This window comes from Leptonychotes weddellii, chromosome 1 (genome assembly GCF_054177405.1).
Source record: "Leptonychotes weddellii isolate Sample4059 chromosome 1, ASM5417740v2, whole genome shotgun sequence".
NCBI classification, from domain to species: Eukaryota; Metazoa; Chordata; class Mammalia; order Carnivora; family Phocidae; genus Leptonychotes; species Leptonychotes weddellii.
Genome location: NC_138369.1, coordinates 11270148 through 11288485, shown reverse-complemented (window position 1 = coordinate 11288485; position 18338 = coordinate 11270148). Strand labels below are relative to the sequence as shown.

The window sequence follows — 18338 nt, the reverse complement described above, 5'->3', positions numbered from 1 at the left end:
CAGACACCGAGTGGTGGGGTGGGGGAGCCGAGTGGGCAGGGGCACTGCGGAGCGGGGGCAGGGGGTGCGGACCCGGGGTCCAGGCCGGGCAGGCGCCTGGCAGACACCCTCCCCGCGTTGCTCCCCGCCTCGGTTTCCTCCACTGGAAAATGAGCTGGAGCGCGGGCCCGGCTCCAGCACGCGTCGCGACAACTCCGGGTCTTATCTGCCCGTGGTCGCCGCTGCTGCCTCCGGGAGACCGAGCACCCGCGCGCCCTCAGGGTCTCGGACGTCGCGACCAGGCCCCGAGTCCCCGCCGCCCGCGCCCCCGCCGGGGCGGAGCTTACGCCGGCCCCGCCCCCCGGTCCACAGCTCCGGCCGGCGCGCCCCCGGCCCAGCTGCGGCGCGTGACGCGGGGCGCGCGGCTCCGGCGGCTACCGCGGGCCGGCGCAAAGCGGCGGCGGCGGCCGGCGAGCGGGCGGCATGGCGGCGGCGGGGACGGCGGCGGGGCCGGCAGGGCCGGCGGGGCCCGAGCCCATGCCGAGCTACGCGCAGCTGGTGCAGCGCAGCTGGGGCAGCGCGCTGGCGGCGGCGCGGGGCTGCGCGGACTGCGGCTGGGGGCTGGCGCGCCGCGGCCTGGCCGAGCACGCGCACCTGGCGCCGCCCGAGCTGCTGCTGCTGGCGCTCGGCGCGCTCGGCTGGACGGCGCTGCGCTCCGCGGCCACCGCGCGCCTCTTTCGGGTCAGTGCCGCCGGGGGCCGGGACGTGGGGCCGCGGGCTGGGGGGGCGGGGGGCGGGCTGTTATGGGGGGGCGCGGGACCCCGGGCCCTCGCGTACCCCTTTTTCCTCTACGGGCCGGGTGACTGGAACGTGGGGGGCCTCGGGCTGGAGGAGCTCGTCCCTTTCGGGCTGAGAGGGGTGGGGGTGGGGCGGATGCGGGGGTGTGGCCGAGCCGGAGCAAGCCCGGGATGTGGGGACCCCCACACGAACACGGGGTGTTCGAGATGCGGGGGGAACCGGGGCCGACTTATGCCGGTGGGTGCGGGACGAGGGGGCCCCGGCCGGTGGGAGGGCCCGGGCCGCCTCGCGCCCTTTCGGGCAGGGCCGAATCGGGGACGGAGGAGCGGAGGATGCGGGCGGGGTGGGCTCGGGACACAGAAGCCGCCTGCGCCTTGAGCCTCGGGGCCGTGCGGGGCGCTCCCGGAACCGGAGCGGGGCCCGAGGTCCACGCGGCGGCGGAGCGGACTTGTCCGCTGCTCTCGGGAAGGAGGCAGGAGCTACCCGGTCTCTACCTCGCGCATGTCTGGAATCAGCGCCACCCTCCGACCTGGGGAAGCAAAGGCCTGGACTCCCCGGCCACGCCGGTGGTCGCAGTTTTGAGAGGTGGCACGGCCTGGGTCTTCAGAGCTGGACTGGGCTGCCTCCAAGGGGCTGCGTCCGAATTACCCGGTTTCTAGCGAGTCTGGGGAGGCTACCGCCCCAGGTGGAGAGTGACCCTGTGGGTGACATTGGCGCCTGGCCTCCCTCTCATCCTTAGGGAGGGGTCGCTGCTATGGGAACTGGTGGGAAGGCATTCGGGTCCCTAGCTTGGCTGCGACTCCCCCATGGACTGACTGGGTTCACCCCGCCCCAGTCTGGCTGGAGGTGGCAGGGGCTGCAGGGACAGAGAGCCCGGCGCCAACAAAGGGGCCTTTCTCTGCTGGCTGGGAAGAGGCTGGCCCTTGTTAAGTCAAGGATAGGGTGTTGTTTGGAGACTACTGTCCCCACCACCATCCCCTATCACCCACATGGGGAAGAGCCCCCCCGCCACCACCCTTCTCCAGGCAGGGGGGAGGCAGGCATCAGGGCCCCTCCACGGGTCAGCCTTGGTCCCCATCTGGCTTTGTTGGTCCCTCTGCTTTCCCAGTTTCCAGCTGGGAAGTGGGAGGTCCAGGAGGTTGAGGGTCAGAGCCCAGGAGGGGGATGTGGTCGCTCTGGGACAACCAGAGTGGAGCGGGCGCCCTCCCTGAGGAGGAGGCTTGGCAGTGAGGGAGCCTGGTGGGGGACAGCAAGAGCATGAGCACCCTCCCTTTTGGAATCCCGGGAGCTCTGGCCAGTGCGGCCCGTCCGGGTGGGGCAAGAGCAATTCGAGGCTCGCCCTTCCCAAGAAACGGGTGGAGGGGCTGCCGTTTCCTCCAAAGCTCATCTTCTTGGCAGCCGCCTGGTTGCCAGGGGTGACTGGAACTGGCTCTGGCTGTCTCCATGGCAACTGCTGGTGCTCCGGCCCCCACAAGCCTCTCCTCGCGGGGAAGGGGGCGGGCTTGACCCAGCAGCTCTGGAGCCCCGCCCCCAGGGAGCTGGAGGCTGGGGCTCCTGGACTCCGGGGGAGCTACACCCCTCAAATTCCTCCATACTTCACGGTTATGTGACCTCTCTTTCTTCCAGTCCTCCCTGGTGTGTCCTTAGGTGGCTCAGTTCATGTCCCCAATCTCATTGTACATCCTTCCCCTGCCCTGCCCCCTCTTTCTCTGCCCCATTCTCTCCTCTGTCCCCCTACATTCTCATGCTGTCCCTCACGTACCCACCCCATCTTCCCCAACCTCTTTTTCTCTCTAGCCTACCCCCAAATTCTCTGAGGTACACCTTCCCCTCAGGTTTCTCCCCCGTGGGGATCACTTGGGGCTCCAGCCTCACCATGTTCTCCCAGATGCCCCCATACTCACCTCCATGCTCTCTTCACAGCTTTGCCCCTACAGGCCCCTCCATATCTTATCTTTAATCTCCCCTCCTCCCTGGTATAGCCCCAGCTCCCTCTGGGAACCCCAAGTCCCCCAGCTCCCCTGGGCTGGCCCCATTGGTCTCCCTTGCACTGTACTCACATGTCCCCTTCCTCTCCGCCATGGCCTTCCCTTACGTTTCTCTCAGGCCTCCCCCCACTCCCCTCCCCACACTGCGCCGGACAGCTGGGCACTAAGTTTAGCCCTTGGCTGGCACACATGGGCTCTGGTTACACTCCAGGCGGCAGTGGGTACCGGGGCCCGGCCCTCCCCAACACTGCCCAGCCTGGAGAGCTTTCCCCACCCTGGAGAAGTGGTCCCTGGCCCTTGGCTCCCAGCACTGATGACCACCGCCTTCTCACCCATATAGCCCCTGGCCAAGCAGTGTCGCCTCCAGCCTAGAGATGCCGCCAAGATGCCTGAGAGCGCCTGGAAGTTTCTCTTCTATCTGGGCGCCTGGAGCTACAGCGCCTACCTGCTCTTCGGCACCGACTACCCCTTCTTTCACGACCCACCCTCTGTCTTCTACGGTAGGGGCCCTGCTGGACAGAGCAGGGTGGGGGAGGGTTTTGCTCGACATGGGGGAGCTGGACACTCATCATACATCTCATGCTGGATGTCAGCTCCAAGATAGGGCCGTCCCAAGGTAGCCCCAAGACAAGGGTGCCTAAAGGGCTCTGGGGACAGGAAAGGGTCCTGTTTAGGACCTGGTGCTATTAGGGCTCAGGGAGGTGTCCTGAATGAGGTGACCCCCTTGTGTGGACCCAGGTGGACATTCCTGGTGTCTGGAACAGCATGTGCAAAGGCCCTGGGGCCTGCCTGAGCTTGGTGTGTGAGGACAAGAGGAGGGTAGGAGGAGTTTGAGTTTCATTCTAAATGGGATGGGTTTGTGGATCATAAAAAGCTGCTTCTTCTGGCTGCCATGTGGAGGCAGGAGAGTCTCGGATAAGGAAGAAAGGGCCCAGTGGGGAGGTGAGGGACTAATGTGGCTTGGACCAGCTTGGCGAAGAGATAAGGATGGTGAGAAACGGCTGCATCTATTGATTGGATTAGATGTGGGGGTCGTCAAGGCCTGAGCTTAGTGGGGTAGGCAGGAAGGTGACTGTAGTGTCGTTTATCGCCTGCAGGCAGGCTGTTCTAGAAAACCCAATCTGTGATGAGGGTGTTGGGATTTCTCTATTCCTGTGCTGACCACTCAGGCTGTGCACCAGGGACACACATGGAAGTGTTTCCTGCCACAGGACGTAAACAGTTTCTGAAGCCTCCTGGTGGCACCAAGCCCCGCGCTCCGATCCAAGGGCTGGGCACAGAGCTTCTGTGTTTCAGTTTCCCGGTGACGAGCACCGCGTTTGCTGGGCACCTGTCTGTCTTGGTGGGACTGCGTCGCCCACATGGCCACTCTCCCCACGTGCATTGCCCTTGTTATAAACCCCTGGAGGGCAGGTTTTAGCTGTCATTCAATTTCCCTTTGTGTGACTGAACCACCATAGATCCCTGTCAGTTTCAGGCATGGAGTTGCCTCTGGCTTTTTCTTTTAAATTATGCTGTGATAACATGCTTGCAGGTGAGCTGCTGCTTTGCATGTGCACTTATTGGGCACCTACTGTGTACCAGGCACTGTGCTGACAGGGCTGTGAGTGCTCCAGAGAAAGCCCCCCGCCTTGATGTCTTGTGGTGATAGTTAAGTACGAAATCTGTTAACAGCTGATGAGAAAACTCCAGGGCGTGGGGGCGGGGAATGTTCTACAGAGATGGGGATGGCCCCACCAAAAGTGACCTTTGCATGGGGACCTGGAGGTGCCTGGAGCAGATAGGAAATGCAAGGGCCACCGTGGGACAGGCACACTCCTGGCAGATGCTCAGAGGCAGAGAGCAGCCCCCCCAGGACAGGGGGTAGCTACCGGAGGGCTGTGAGCAGCAGGGGATACTGACAGGCCCAACTGAGAAGGGGGCTAAGGGCAGGAGCCAGGACACGAGGGGGCTCTGCCCAGGATGGGGCCCAGAATGGGAGAGAAATGGCCGTCTTGAGAAATGTTTTGAGGGCAGAACTGATAGGATCCACTGCCAGGCCAGAGGGAGGGGTGAGCAGGGAGGGTGGGGATGACACCAGGGGCTGGGATCCGAGGTAGGGGGCAGGTTTCAGGGAGAGCAAGGAGCTGGGTTTAGGACACCGCGGCGCTGATCCCAGAGGCCGGGGTGGGGGATGTGGTGGGGGTGACACGAAGCGTCCAGAGCAGCAGGTTGGATGTGAATGCGGAGAGCAGGCTGGGGCTCCATGGCCCCCCGAGTGCGGGGAGGTGCAGACGGAGTCTGGATGGGGGATCCCATGTGTGTCGCACTCTCCCTACCCCGCCCCAGATCCGGGGCTCGAGGGTGGAGGGGGACGCTCGCCCAACGGTAAAAGTCTTGCCAGTGCGATTGGTGGAAAATTCTGTGTCCTGTTTCCACAGCGGGCTGGCTCTGTGCACCGAGGCACCTCTACATCCCTTCCCTCTCAAGGCGGGCAGAGGCGCCCAGCAGGTGTTGGGGGGGCCTCCACTGGCTGCAACATTCCCACAGAGCTCGGGGAGGGGGGCTCCTGCCAGAAGTGTGCATTTTGCTGTCAGACTCTGAGGAGCCCCTGGACCTGATAAAGTGGTGGGAGGAGATCTAATCCATTGTGGGGGGGTTTGCATTTTTTTTTTTAATTAGGTAAAATATACATGACGTAAAGTCAACCATAATTTGCCAGTGGCTGGTACTGTCCGCTGGCGTGAGGTCCCTGGAGTAGCCAGGTGCGTGGAGATGGAAGCCAGGACTCGGGGAGGGCACGGGGAGCCGGGGCTTAAGGGGCACAGAGGTTCGGGTGGGCGCCACGAGGAACGTTCTGGAGATGGCCACGCCGCGGTGCGAACACAGTGGGGCCACAGAACGGAAAAATGGCTGAGGTGTCAGCGTTCACGTGGTACGTGTCTTACCATAGTTTTAAAATATTCACCATGTTCAGGTGGGCAGTTCCGTGGCACATTCACCGTGTTGTGCCTCCATCCCTGCCCCCCCCAAAGGAGACCCCGTCCCCGCGGGCAGGCACTCCCCCCCCCAACCCCCGCCCCAACCACGGATCTGCTTTCTGTCTCTACGGATTTGCGTGTTCTGGACCTTTCCTGGACGTGGAAAGGGATTATGCTCTCTCTGACCTTTTGTGTCTGGCTTCTTTCACTCAGCGCCGTGTTTTTGAGGTTCATGGACCCCATGGGAGAGCTGGTGCCTCGCCGCTTTGTACGGCTGGGTGGTAGTCCGTCGTGTGCAGGGCGCACGTTTTGCTCACCCACTCGCGCGTTGGTGGGCACTTGGGTTGCTTCCACCGTCTGGTGGCGGCCGGCGGCGCTCCTGTGCACTTGCGTGTGCGAGGAGCCCTGGCCTGAGCTCCCTTGAGCACCTGACTAGGAGTGGACTTGCTGGAGCACATGGGGCTCGTGTGTTCACAGCTGCTGCAACCACCGCAGGGAGGGTGGACCGTTGGGGACAGGCTCTGGAAAGCCAGGAGGAGCTGGGGCCGAGCTGAGCGGGAGACAGTGGTGCCCGGAGCAGGGTCAGAGTGGCGAGGGCAGGGGAAGTGAGCAGAGGCCTGGACAGAGAGGGGACCCCAGATGGGGGTCCACGTGGGTGGGTCCCTGTTGCGTAAGGAGTCAAGGCGCAGATGAAGAAGGGTCGCCGAGGCGAGGCACTGGGCGTGGGGGTTAGGGGACAGCCAGGCTCCAGGCGGCATGAGGGTCTGGCTCCAGGTCTCTGAGGGTGGAGGCAGGAGCCCTCGGGGGGAGCCCAGGGTGGTCGTTTTGGGGGTGTGAGCAGAGAAGGAGTGGCCAGGGAAGTCCAGGTCGATGCAGGCCGAGCCCTCTTGGTGATGGTCCTGAGAGAGGAAATGGGGAGAGCCAGGGGTCAGTGTCACCGGGAGGGGGTGAAGCCTGAGTGTGGGTGGGCACAGGTGCCAGCAGGAATGGGGTGGCTGCAGGAGCAAGTGGAGGGGAGCCACACCCCACTGGGTGGGACAGCCCATCTGCAACAGGATTGGCCTGTCAGCTTCCTGCCTCGGCAGTCCTGCCTGGCATGGTGAGGCGGGTGGCAGCCTCCATCCCGCAGGGGGATTTGCCGGGATGGGAGAACCTGGGACAGGGGCATCGAAGCTGCCTCCAGAGAGCCTGATAAGTAAGAGAAGACAGGAAGGGGAAACCAAACCAGAGTTGGAAATCCTGCAAGGGACAGATTTCAGGGGTGGGAGCATCTTTTTCTATAAATCTAGAACCACTCCAAAAAAAGAACACCCGTTCGTAAAAAGTAACGGGTAGAGAGTGGGAACAGACTACCAGGGACCAGTGCGCCTGCAGAAGGGGGTGGCACGCCTTGGCTTGTGGAGGCCGCACCCCAGCTGGAGGGGTCCTGGAGGCCCCTGACCACACGGGCCTGCTCTCCCCAGACTGGACGCCGGGCATGGTGGTGCCCCGGGACATCGCAGCCGCCTACCTGCTGCAAGGAAGCTTTTATGGCCACTCCATCTATGCCACGCTGTACATGGACGCCTGGCGCAAGGACTCGGTGGTCATGCTCATCCACCACGTGGTCACCCTGGTCCTCATCGTCTCCTCCTATGCCTTCCGGTGAGTCTGGGAGCGGGCTGGAGGGCAGAGGGCACAGCATGAGCAGAGGGTAGGCTGGCGGGGGCCACGGTGGGTATCCATGGGGGTGGGTTCTGGAGAGAGACTGCAGAGGGATGGGGTATATCAGGTGCAGAGAAGCCCCAGCCCGCTCATACCCCATCCGTCCCCCTCTGGCCCCTCCGACCCCGTGGCAGCCTTGGCCAGGTCACTTAGAAGTGCTTCCTGGGCCACCGGCCATGCCCGGCTGCTGCAGGGGGTGCGGCTAGGAACACAACCAACCCACCCTAGCATTCTAGAGCCCACTGCGGCCACCACACGTGGCCCCTGAGGGCCTCAGACACAGCCCGTCCGCACCTCAACCTGTCGTACGTGTACGGTCAAAGACAGTGGAGAGTGAGTATCTCTTGCCAATCCTTTTGTTGTATCAGTCGCATGTGAAGATGACAACATTTTGGACTTACCGAGTCAATTAGAATATAGTGTTAAAATTAATTGTACGTCTTCTTTTTTTTTTTTTAAGATTTATTTATTTGAGAGAGCGAGAATGAGAGAGAGAGAGTACATGAGAGGGGGGAGGGTCAGAGGGAGAAGCAGGCTCCTCGCCGAGCAGGGAGCCCGATGCGGGACTCGATCCCGGGACTCCAGGATCATGACCTGAGCCGAAGGCAGTCGCTTAACCAACTGAGCCACCCAGGCGCCCTAAGTGTACGTCTTCTTTACCTCTTGTTTAAATGTGGCTGATAGAGAATCTGAAGTAACACGCACGGTTCACCTGCTTCCCGTTGGACGGGCTGGTCCACGCCTCTAGAGCTGCCGGCCGCCGGGGCCTGTGTCAGCTCGAACTGAACTGAAATAAAGCTGCATGTTCTCTTCTGCAGCCACAGTAGCCACGTGTCAGCTGCTTAGTGGTCACGTGTAGCTGCTGCCTCTCCTACTGGACAGTGCAGGTTTAGAACATTCCTATCTTTCTAGAAAGTTCTATCAGGTAGCAATGTTCTAGAGTAGAATTAGATGATAAGACCCAAACAAACAAACAGACGAGAAAAGAACTAATAGTTTGTTTGAACGTGATAACTATGGAGAAAAATCAAATGGGAAGATAAGGACCGTGGCTTGGGGGTGGTGAGGTGTGGGTGATTGGGTGACACGTGAGCAAAGTCTGAAAGGTGAAGGAAGGCTCCGTGAACACTGGGGAGGTGCGTGTTAGGCAAAGGGCCTGTGGCACGTGAACTGTCAGGAGGGCAGAGTGAGAGAGGTGCTCAGGCATGTTCAGGCTGAATTCAGGTCCAGTGGCCCAAGCAGCTGTCAGGTGGAATGCTGGGGAGGGACAGGCGGACGCCTTCAGGCTTCTTTAGAGCCTGGTGGGGACTCGGCCTTCCCTAGGCAGGTCTGCAGATTGCAGCAATGTTCAGGTTAAACGAACAGACCTAGGAGGGTCAGCGTGGCAATGATGTTGGAGGTGAGGGACAGACTTGTGGGGGATGCAAAATGGCCCAGGCCACTGAGGATCAGGGGTCACAGAGACGAGGAGGGGCAGACAAGGAACTTCCAGGGAGGCTCCTGGGTCCCCTGGGGACAGTGAGGCAAGGAGGGTGAGGGAGTGGGTGGGGCCACCAAGGCGCAGGCACAGCTTGGGTGCTGCCCCTGACCTGGCCCGCTGAGGAAATGGGCAGGTCACGGAGGCCAGGGAGGGCAGCTTTGAAGGGGCCCACAGGAGGCTTGGGGTACAGCCTTGGTGCAGGGTAAGGGTCCCAGTGTGACCCACCCTCTCTCCTCCCCTATCCCACTCCCCTCCCCAGGTACCACAACGTGGGCATCCTCGTGCTCTTCCTGCATGACATTAGCGACGTGCAGCTGGAATTCACCAAGCTCAATGTCTACTTCAAGTCCCGCGGCGGCTCCCATCACAGGCTCCACGCTCTGGCGGCCGACCTGGGCTGCCTCAGCTTCAGCCTCAGCTGGTGAGGGGGCAGGGAAGGGGGTGGGGCTGGCGAGAAGGGGTGGGGCCTGGTGAGGTGGGCGGGGCCTGGCGGGACAGGGGCGAGCCGGAGGCGGGGCAGAAGCAGGGTTGGGCGGGGATGGAGACAGACGGGCAGGGGTGGGCAAGGAGGGGGCAGGGGGACCGGGATGGGTGGGGGTGTGCAGGGACAGATGGATGAGTCCAGGTGGGACAGCACAGGGCCCAGGTGGGGCAACCCTCCACCTCTCCCCGACAGCTTCCCCAAGCCCCCCTCCCCGCTGCAGGTTCTGGTTCCGCCTCTACTGGTTCCCGCTCAAGGTTCTGTACGCCACGTGCCACAGCAGCCTGCGCTCCGTGCCTGACATCCCCTTCTACTTCTTCTTCAACGCTCTCCTTCTGTTGCTCACCCTCATGAACCTCTACTGGTTCCTGGTGAGTCAGCAGCCCACAGCTCCTTGCCCACCCAGTGGTTGGTCCCCAAGCGGTGGTCCAGGCACAGGCCCTTCTCAGGCACGCCCAGGGAGGGGTATATTCGGCCCTGGGAACAGCACGTGCAAAGGTCCGGTGGCAGGAGCACACAGCCATCGGGAGGGCGGCAGGGTCAGGGAAGTGGCTTTTTCTCACTTGTGCGCCCCCCTCCCCGCACAGTACATCGTGGCTTTTGCTGCCAAGGTGCTGACAGGCCAGGTACGCGAACTGAAGGACGTGCGGGAATACGACGCGGCAGAGGCCCAGAGCCCCAAGCCCAGCAAAGCTGAGTGAGTGTGGAGGGGCCGCCGCCCCGGTTCATTCCTTTAGCCACATCTGTCTGGTGCACACACTCTGGGGGCCGGCCCTGGAGACAAGGCAGCGGATGAGGCTGCCATGGACACTGCCCCCGCCCCCAGAGCCTCTGTCCCAGGGAGTGCAATAAAGCCGTGGAAGCTTAGCGACAGAGTTAGATGCGTCAGGCCAGACAGGAAGTGGGTGGAGCAGCCTGGGGGTGGGGCAGGTTGGCGAGGGTGGAGAATCCGGGTCTCGGTGGTAGGAGCTAGGAGCATGAGGGCCAAGCTGAGTCACTGGCCCAGTGGGTGAGCAGCCATGATCCAGGTCAGAGGGGAGCCTCTAAGCAGGTGGCAGTGGAGGTGGGGAGGACGGGGAGCCATGATGGCCCAGAGAGCCCACACTAGGTCCGTGTTGACGCTCCCTGGCCTTGAGGCCCAGCAGGGCAGCCCACAGGGCAGTCAAGCAGGAGAGGGGGCTGGGGGCTCAGACCCAGTCTGGCCCAGGCGGGAGTCCTAGGGAAGGAGGGGAAAAGGGGCCTCATCAAGCACCATGGAGGTAGGACCCCTGGGATTCGCCAGCCCCAGGTTGTAAGCCAGATGATGTCCAATGCTCCCAGCCTGGAGGGGCCCCAGGAGTGAATGGAGGCAGTTTTGGGTGATCAACAGAGTCTAGGGTGTACAACACCCCAAGATGGGCTGCTGTTGGCTTGCAAGGTACCAAGTCAGTGGACCCTGTGATTTGGCTTCTGGGGGGCTCATCAGCGACCGACCTGAGAAAGGGGGTTTCAGGGAAGCAGTGTGCTCAGAGCTCGATGAGATGGGTCAGAATGGGCTGTGAGGAGGATGAGAGAAGCAGAGATTTTAAAAATCTCCTTGGAATACATAAGAAGGGGAGGAGAGAACCAGCGGGTTCCAGAGTGGAGAGCTGAGGGCTCTCTGGCCAGTTTACATAAATAAAAGCACTTTGCAACCCCCAAGCGTGGCACTACTGGTGGGGGGGTGCTAAGGCCAAAAAGCCAGCGCCCAGGCCAGAGAGGGACCAGACAGGCGAGCAGGGATCACGGACATGAGAGGACTGGACAGCAGGTGAGGTCTCCGCAGCTGGATGGTGTGGGGGCCTGTCGGCCAGGGTGACTAATCACCACGCGGCCGTCCCTGTCATCGGGACGGGTGGGCACAGGGGCCATCACCAGGACGAGTGTGGTCAGATCCCAGCTCTGCTATAGAACCTACCAGACTTGTTTTAGGTGAACCAGAAATAAAAAAAACAAAGACAATCCAAGACTTCCGGCTCGAGCTGCCATTTACCGAGATGGAAGTTGGGGCTGAGTTGGGGTAGGGCTGTGTGCACCGGCCAAGGGGGGTGGGCAGGAATCAGGCATCTAGTTTGGGGGCTGTTTGATCGTCCGATGTCCAGGGAACATGAGTTAGGAATTCCACGAAGACATCAATGAGGTCTCACCAAGGAGTCTGACCAACCCTCAGAGAAAACCTCAGAAAAAGCAACAGCTAAAGCAGCAGGTGCGAGAGGGGAGCACCTGCTTGGCCAAAACGAAAAACTGGAAAGATCTTCCTGCTGTAGACTGGGGAGCTCCTGGTGGAGATGTCCAGACCACCTAGCCCCACTCGGTGCGGCTCCCTAGCCTGTCTGCCCTGAGAACACCCGGCCAGAACATGGGGTGGGGGGCGGGGGGCTGGCACGTGGCCGGCATGTCCAGTAGGATGAGAGCGTGAACTCCGCACAGAAAGGACAGGGCAGACCAGGGAACGCACTGCCAGGATCCACCCCCCGGGTGTCACCCACAGAGCTCAGTTCCCCAAGGCTGGCCACAGTTAGCGCAGTCGGATGTAACATGGATAAGAAGCAAGGAGAATGTGGAACATGCTGCCGAAGAGTGGTCAGGGCGCCTCCAAACCCTCAGGTCGTGGAAAACAAGGCAGCTGAGGCGCTGTCTCCGGTCAGAGGCAATGAAGGCATGTTGCCTGAACGCAGTGTGGGCTGGTGGGCCAGAAAAAGGACATTCGCGGAAAAACTCGGGAAATCAAATAAGGTCTGCGTTTCGTTCGTAGCACTGTCCCGGCCTTGGTGTCCTTGTTGTGACAAATACACGGTGGAGGTGTGAGATGGTAACATGCAGGGAAGCCGGGCGAGGGGTACCCCAACAGCTCCCTGTCCTGCCTTCGCAGCATCTCCACAAACCGACGATTACCCTAAAATAAAAATCTTATTAAAAAAAAAAACCATGAAAGATCGTCAAAAATGACATTGGATGTCATAGTGTGTTGCCAGTTTTGTAGGAACAAAGTACCGTGATTTGGGGGGCCTTAGAACAGAAATTTGTCTCTCACAGCCCCGAAGACCAGGAGTCTAACATTGTCGGCAGGGCCATGCGTGCCCCCTCCGAAGTCTCTAGCAGAGGACCCTTCCTTGTCTCTTCCAGCTTCCGGGGACTCCACGGGTCCCTTAGCTTGTGGCCGTGTCACTCCAGTGCCCATTCTCTGTCTTCATATGACCTTCTGCTCTCCAGCTCTTCTCTCTTATGAGGACACTTGTCTTCAGACTGAGGGTCCACCCTAAATCCAGTCTGATCTCTGCCCAGATTCCTTCACCTAATCACATCTGCAGAGAGCTTTTTTCCCCTAATAAAGTCACATTCCCAGGTTCCAGAGATTAGGGTGTGGGGACCGCCCATCAGCCCCCTGTGGATGTTAAGGCCCATAGAATTAGATGCTGCTGGAGAGAGAATCAGAAAGTTAAAAGCTGGGCGCCTGGGTGGCTCAGTTGGTTAAGCGACTGCCTTCGGCTCAGGTCATGATCCTGGAGTCCTGGGATCGAGTCCCGCATCGGGCTCCCTGCTCGGCGGGGAGTCTGCTTCTCCCTCTGACCCTCCTCCCTCTCATGCTCTCTGTCTCTCATTCTCTCTCTCTCAAATAAATAAATAAAATCTTTAAAAAAAAGAAAGTTAAAAGCTGGGCACCTGGGTGGCTCAGTTGGTTAAGCGACTGCCTTCGGCTCAGGTCATGATCCTGGAGTCCCTGGATCGAGTCCCGCATCGGGCTCCCTGCTCGGCGGGGAGTCTGCTTCTCCCTCTGACCCTCCCCCCTCTCGTGTGCTCTCTTTCTCTCTCATTCTCGCTCTCTCAAATAAATAAATAAAATCTTTAAAAAAAAAAAAAGTTAAAAGCTGCGAGGAAGTGACCAAGGTTACAGCAACCGCAGCTAGAAACGATGACAGCTAGAATTCTAAGCATGACCTGGCCTCGCTGAGTTCTGATAGGAGACGGACACAACATGAGAAGACACAATGCTGAGAATTTTCCAGACGTAACGGTGTAAATCAGAAAGAGGATGAATAAAAAGACATCCATGGCCCCAAACACGTCATAGCGAGAAATGCAAACCAGCCACAGGAAAGATGGCCTATGCAACAAGGACACAGCCGCGAGGGACGCGGGACGAGTGTGGAGGGGGCTGTCCTGTCCAGTGCCGAAAAGAAGGAAGCAGCAACTGGGAATTTCTTACACAATTCTGAAAACATTTGCCTGAGGGAACCTGACCGGCTTCTTCGGTAGAGCACGCGACTCTCGATCTCCGTGTCCTGTGTTCGAGCCCCACGTTGGGTGTAGAGTTGACTTAAAGAAGTAAAATCTTTAGGGGCGCCTGGGTGGCTCAGTCGTTCAGCGTCTGCCTTCGGCTCAGGTCATGGTCCCAGGGTCCTGGGATCGAGCCCCGCATCGGGCTCCCTGCTCCGCGGGAAGCCTGCTTCTCCCCCTCCCACTCCCCCTGCTTGTGTTCCCTCTCTCGCTCGCTCTCTGTCAAATAAATAAAATCTTAAAAAAAAAAAAAGTAAAATCTTTAAAAATAAAAACAATTCCTCAAGAGACAGAACACCCACAAGAAGAAAAACTAGGAAAGTTTACCACCCATAGATCTTGAGGGGTGTATTTTAGAACACAGGAAAGCTATCCCAAGAGGTAGATCAGCAGGTGAAATGACACATATCTGGGTAAAAAAATGTAAAGGCCCGATCTGAGCTTTAAAAAAATGAGAACTGAAGCAGTAAATACTGAAATGGGATTGGAGCCTTTGCACTTTGCAAGAGGGTGGGGATTACCTTTAGGCTATATTAAGGACTTCTGGGAACGCTGGTAGGATGTAGAGGGGAACCCCGGACAGGGACAACAAAAAAAAAATGCAAAAAAGGAAGATTAGTAAAAGCAGGATAAGGAAGGAAAAACCAGAGAGAGGGTAGACTCTCAAATATTACTCATCCAAATAAGCATACATGGAATAATCGTGACAGTTACAAGGTTTTTTTAAATTTATTTTTTAAAAAAACTTATTTAGAGAGAGTGCAGCAGGGAGGGTCAGAGGGAGCGAGAGAGAATCTCATGCAGACTCCCTGCTGAATGTGGACCCCCGACACGGGGCTCGATCCCACGACCCTGAGATCATGACCTGAGCTGAAACCAGGAGTCAGATGCTTAACCCACTGCGCCACCCAGGCGCCCCACAAGATTTTTTTTTTTTTTTAATCCACGTCTTTGCTGGTTAAAGGACTTCAAGTCCAGGATACGTGAACGTTGCAAGTAAAAGAACAAGACAAGAAAATCAGATGCAATACTTGATCTGGAACATTCCACGTGTCACAACCCTAAAATCTCAGCATGACGGGACCACGGGAGATAGTCCGAGCTCCTCATTGAGCAGCTCAGAAGCAGTGGGAACAGATGTTCTTTTTAAGCACAGGACGTTTCTCAGAATTGACCAAACCCAGCCACAGGGGAAATCTCCAGGCCCCAGAACCAGGATCCTGCAGGCTGCGTAGACGAAAGTTCAGGGAGGTTTGAGAACAGTGAGGAAATGTTGACTGAGACCCACGACTGTGGAGCTGGGAAACCAAGCACGTGGCCAGTAAGTAGCCCCACCCCCTTCCTCGTAGTGCCCGGCTTCATTCGTTCCGGCTGCTTCTCTCTTCTCACTCCCTCTGCCTCCCAGAGCCCCAGGACCACCAGCACTGCCTCCGCCGTCAGCCCTCTGGAGGGGCCCCCGTGCCCCAGTCCTGACCCAGCCCCTCGGTCTGAAGCCCCCCATTGCCGCCTCAGGGGCTGCTGAGACCAGCAGCCACCAAGGGCCCTCACCCCACTCGGTCTGCTGACCTGCCCTGCGGCACCCACCACTTCCCCACGGCCTCCCCTCTCACGGCCCCTTCATTTAATTCACCTGACTTCCAAGTTTCTCCCCCAGCTCCCGATGCTCCTCTGCGCGCCCATTCTCTGTCTCCGGGTCCGCCTGACGTTCCCAGCTTCTGTGAAACTATTGGGAATCAGCCCCGCTTCCCTCCCCAAAGTACCTTTCTGGAACGTTTGCCTATCGCAGTGGGGGGAAACTCAGGGTGGAAACCGTGCCAAACCCTAGGGAGTCCCCTCGCTCCCTGTCCTCCTTACCTCCAAGGAAATATCCAGAATCCTCCCAAGATGCTGCCTGCTTTCCTCTCCCTCCAGTTTCCACCCTTGTTCTGATTCTCTTTTCCCCATAGTGGGGCGATGACACTGAACAGCGCAAATCTGACATCGTAGAGAAGCCACCCCCACCGCCCACCTCCCACCCCCCACCCCGCCAAATACTGGTTTTGAGTGGGGAGGGGTGCTTGGAAGCTTGTACAGAAAAATAAACCAGCATCATCGGGAAAGTTCTGGTAAGGTGCATGGCGGGGTACCGATCCTCGAACGTATTAAACCTACTATAAAAGTATAGGAACTGAAACAGTGCGGAACAGAGCTGAGTCCATAAATGGAATAGACTGCAGTCCTAAAGATCACTGGGAGCAAAGAGCTGTCAGAAATACTTGGTAACCATCTGGAGAAAAGAGCAAACTTGTGTATCTCGAATCAGCCCGAGGCCAACTTCCGATGGATCAGATGCGAGGCCGAAGCAGAAGCTGTGAAATAAAACCCGAGCCGAAAAGGGAGATTGTGGCATCTAGCACCTGAGCCATGAGAAGAGTCTAGAAGCCAGGAGCCCCCACCTCTGCTCCGTCTAGAGAACCAACAGGCAAAAACGGACGACAAAGGACAAACCTGAGGGCTTATCTCTGGGGGCTTATCCCTAACCTCACAGATCAAGGGCTCCTGCCGGTGGTAGCAGCCAGAGAAAGGGCAGCAAGCCACGGAAAAGTGGGCAGAGGATGGGACGCGCGCTCCCAGGAAGGGACATGCAGTGGCTCCAGCCCAAGGAAAGAATGAATTAAAGTGACTGCGGTCATCTTGAGGGAAGTAGGTTCCTATATGAAAGGGTCTCTGAGCCAGAGTGCTCCGCAAGACGAGGGGATGCCCGGGGTGGTAGCTCACGCCGTGAGCTAGGATGTGTGTGAGATACCTGCAAGATGTGTGTGAAATGCTGCACGGAAGCAAGAAACCCAGGTTGATTTCCAGGAGTGGCTCAGGCAAACTGTGAGTTCTCTGTGCTTTCTGATGTCCAGATCGTGAGAATACAGTAGCAGCTCAAAAAACTTGGTAACAGGTGTACGTAAGCCGCACCGTAGGACCCACTTCTGCAAAGACACGGATAGACCGATGCGCAGAGGCAGGAGGGGGCTCCCCTAAGTGGGAACAGGAGTAGCCAATGCCATGACCAGTAAGCGGCAGTGAGATGCTGGGTCAGCGCCAGCAGGCACTGGCAAAGGCACCAAGGAGCAGGGGCGGAAACCCTTGTCGAATCTGGTCAGGTGGGGTCCTGGGCAGACCCCGAGGCGGAACCCGAGATCTGCCACCAGCGCCGGCAGGGAAAATAGAATATATGGAGAGCGGTGGTGCACACGGCAGCAACCTCGGTCGACTTTGGGGAACACTGGGGTGCAGAAGACATCTTTTTTAATTTTTTAAGATTTTATTTATTTGAGAGCAGGAGAGGGAGAAAGAGCACAGAGGGAGAGGGGGAGGGAGAAGCAGACTCCCTGCTGAGCAGGGCTCTATCCCAGGACCCCCGAGATCAGGACCCGCACTGAAGGCAGACGCTTAACTGACTGGGTCACCCAGGCATCCCCCAGAAGACATCTTTATAGTTTGAAATATGCAAACCATACATTATTTAGAAATTAGGGGGCTTGGGGCGCCTGGGTGGCTCAGTCGGTTAAGCGTCTGCCTTCAGATCGGGTCATGATCCCAGGGTCCTGGGATCGAGCCCCCACATCGGGCTCCCTGCTCAGCGGGGAGCTTGCTTCTCCCTCTGCCGGCCGCCCCCCCTGCTTGTGTTCCCTCTCTCTCTCTCTGTGTCAAATAAATAAATAAAATCTTTTAAGAAAAAAAATTAGGGGGCTTTCTCTGGACTTAACCTGGACACTTACCATATTGATTCAAGTTTTTAAAACACTGCATAACTTGTTTTCAGAATGTGGAAGGAATGTAGGGGCTGTGGCAGATGGAGACAGAGGCCAGTGGATGGAGAATCACAGAGGCTGTGAAGACTTTCCTTGTTGGGCTGTGAGCCAGCCAGGGCCACCGGAGCCAGGGAGGAGCCCTACTCTGGGCCGAGTGTCAGGGAGCTCTGGCCAGTTTTGCCCACTCTCTGGAAGGGGAGGAGGATAAAGTGCAGGGTTTATCCAGACCCAAGTGGTGGGGTTAAATCAGGCGGAGGGCTTTTGCCCTCCAGCGGCAGTGGGTAGCTCCAGAGAGAGGAGAGAAGAGGGTTTAATTGGGAGGAGCAGGGACGCCATGCCCACTAGGCGGAAGGCAAGGTCTTATGGCCGTGTGGGCAGGGAGGAAGGACCCAGGTGGGCCGCCGCCTGGCAGGAAAAAGGGATGTGGAGGGCGATGCGGGCAAGACAGGGCGGTATGCGGGGCATGGGGTCCCGGGGCTAACCTGGGCCCGGTTCTGGCCCCCAGGAAGCCGCTGAGGAACGGCCTGGTGAAAGACAAGCGCTTCTGAATTCCTTGATCACCGTCCCACCCCTTAGGACCCAGCCTCGCCCGACCACGCCCCCCAGGGACCGACCACGCCCCTCCTCCGGGACTCTGGTTCCGTCCCTCCCCGCCCCACCTGGGCCCTGGCCACTCCCGGTCACCTCCCCCTGGACTCCTGCCCCGCCCCCGGGGTCTACCCCCGTCCGGCTTCAGGACCGCGGCCACGTCCCCCGGGACCCTGACCCCGCCCAGCCCCAGACCTCCGTCCAGGCCCCTCCAGGGACCTCGGCCCCGCCCCCAGCCTGCAAGTCGAGGGTGCCCGGCGGCTCCTGAGCACTCGTCCG

At 59.1% G+C, this 18338-nt stretch overlaps 1 protein-coding gene across 1 annotated transcript; it reads left to right on the top strand.

The window, feature by feature from the left end:
* Nucleotides 1-462: 462 nt before the first annotated feature.
* On the top strand, nt 463-18301 carry CERS1 (ceramide synthase 1). The gene is made up of 7 exons (XM_081815847.1): nt 463-720; nt 3106-3265; nt 7189-7369; nt 9169-9330; nt 9614-9761; nt 9978-10087; nt 17977-18301. Exons 1-7 carry the CDS (start codon nt 463-465, stop codon nt 18017-18019), a joined length of 1062 nt encoding a protein of 353 aa, XP_081671973.1. The 3' UTR covers nt 18020-18301.
* Nucleotides 18302-18338: the final 37 nt, after the last annotated feature.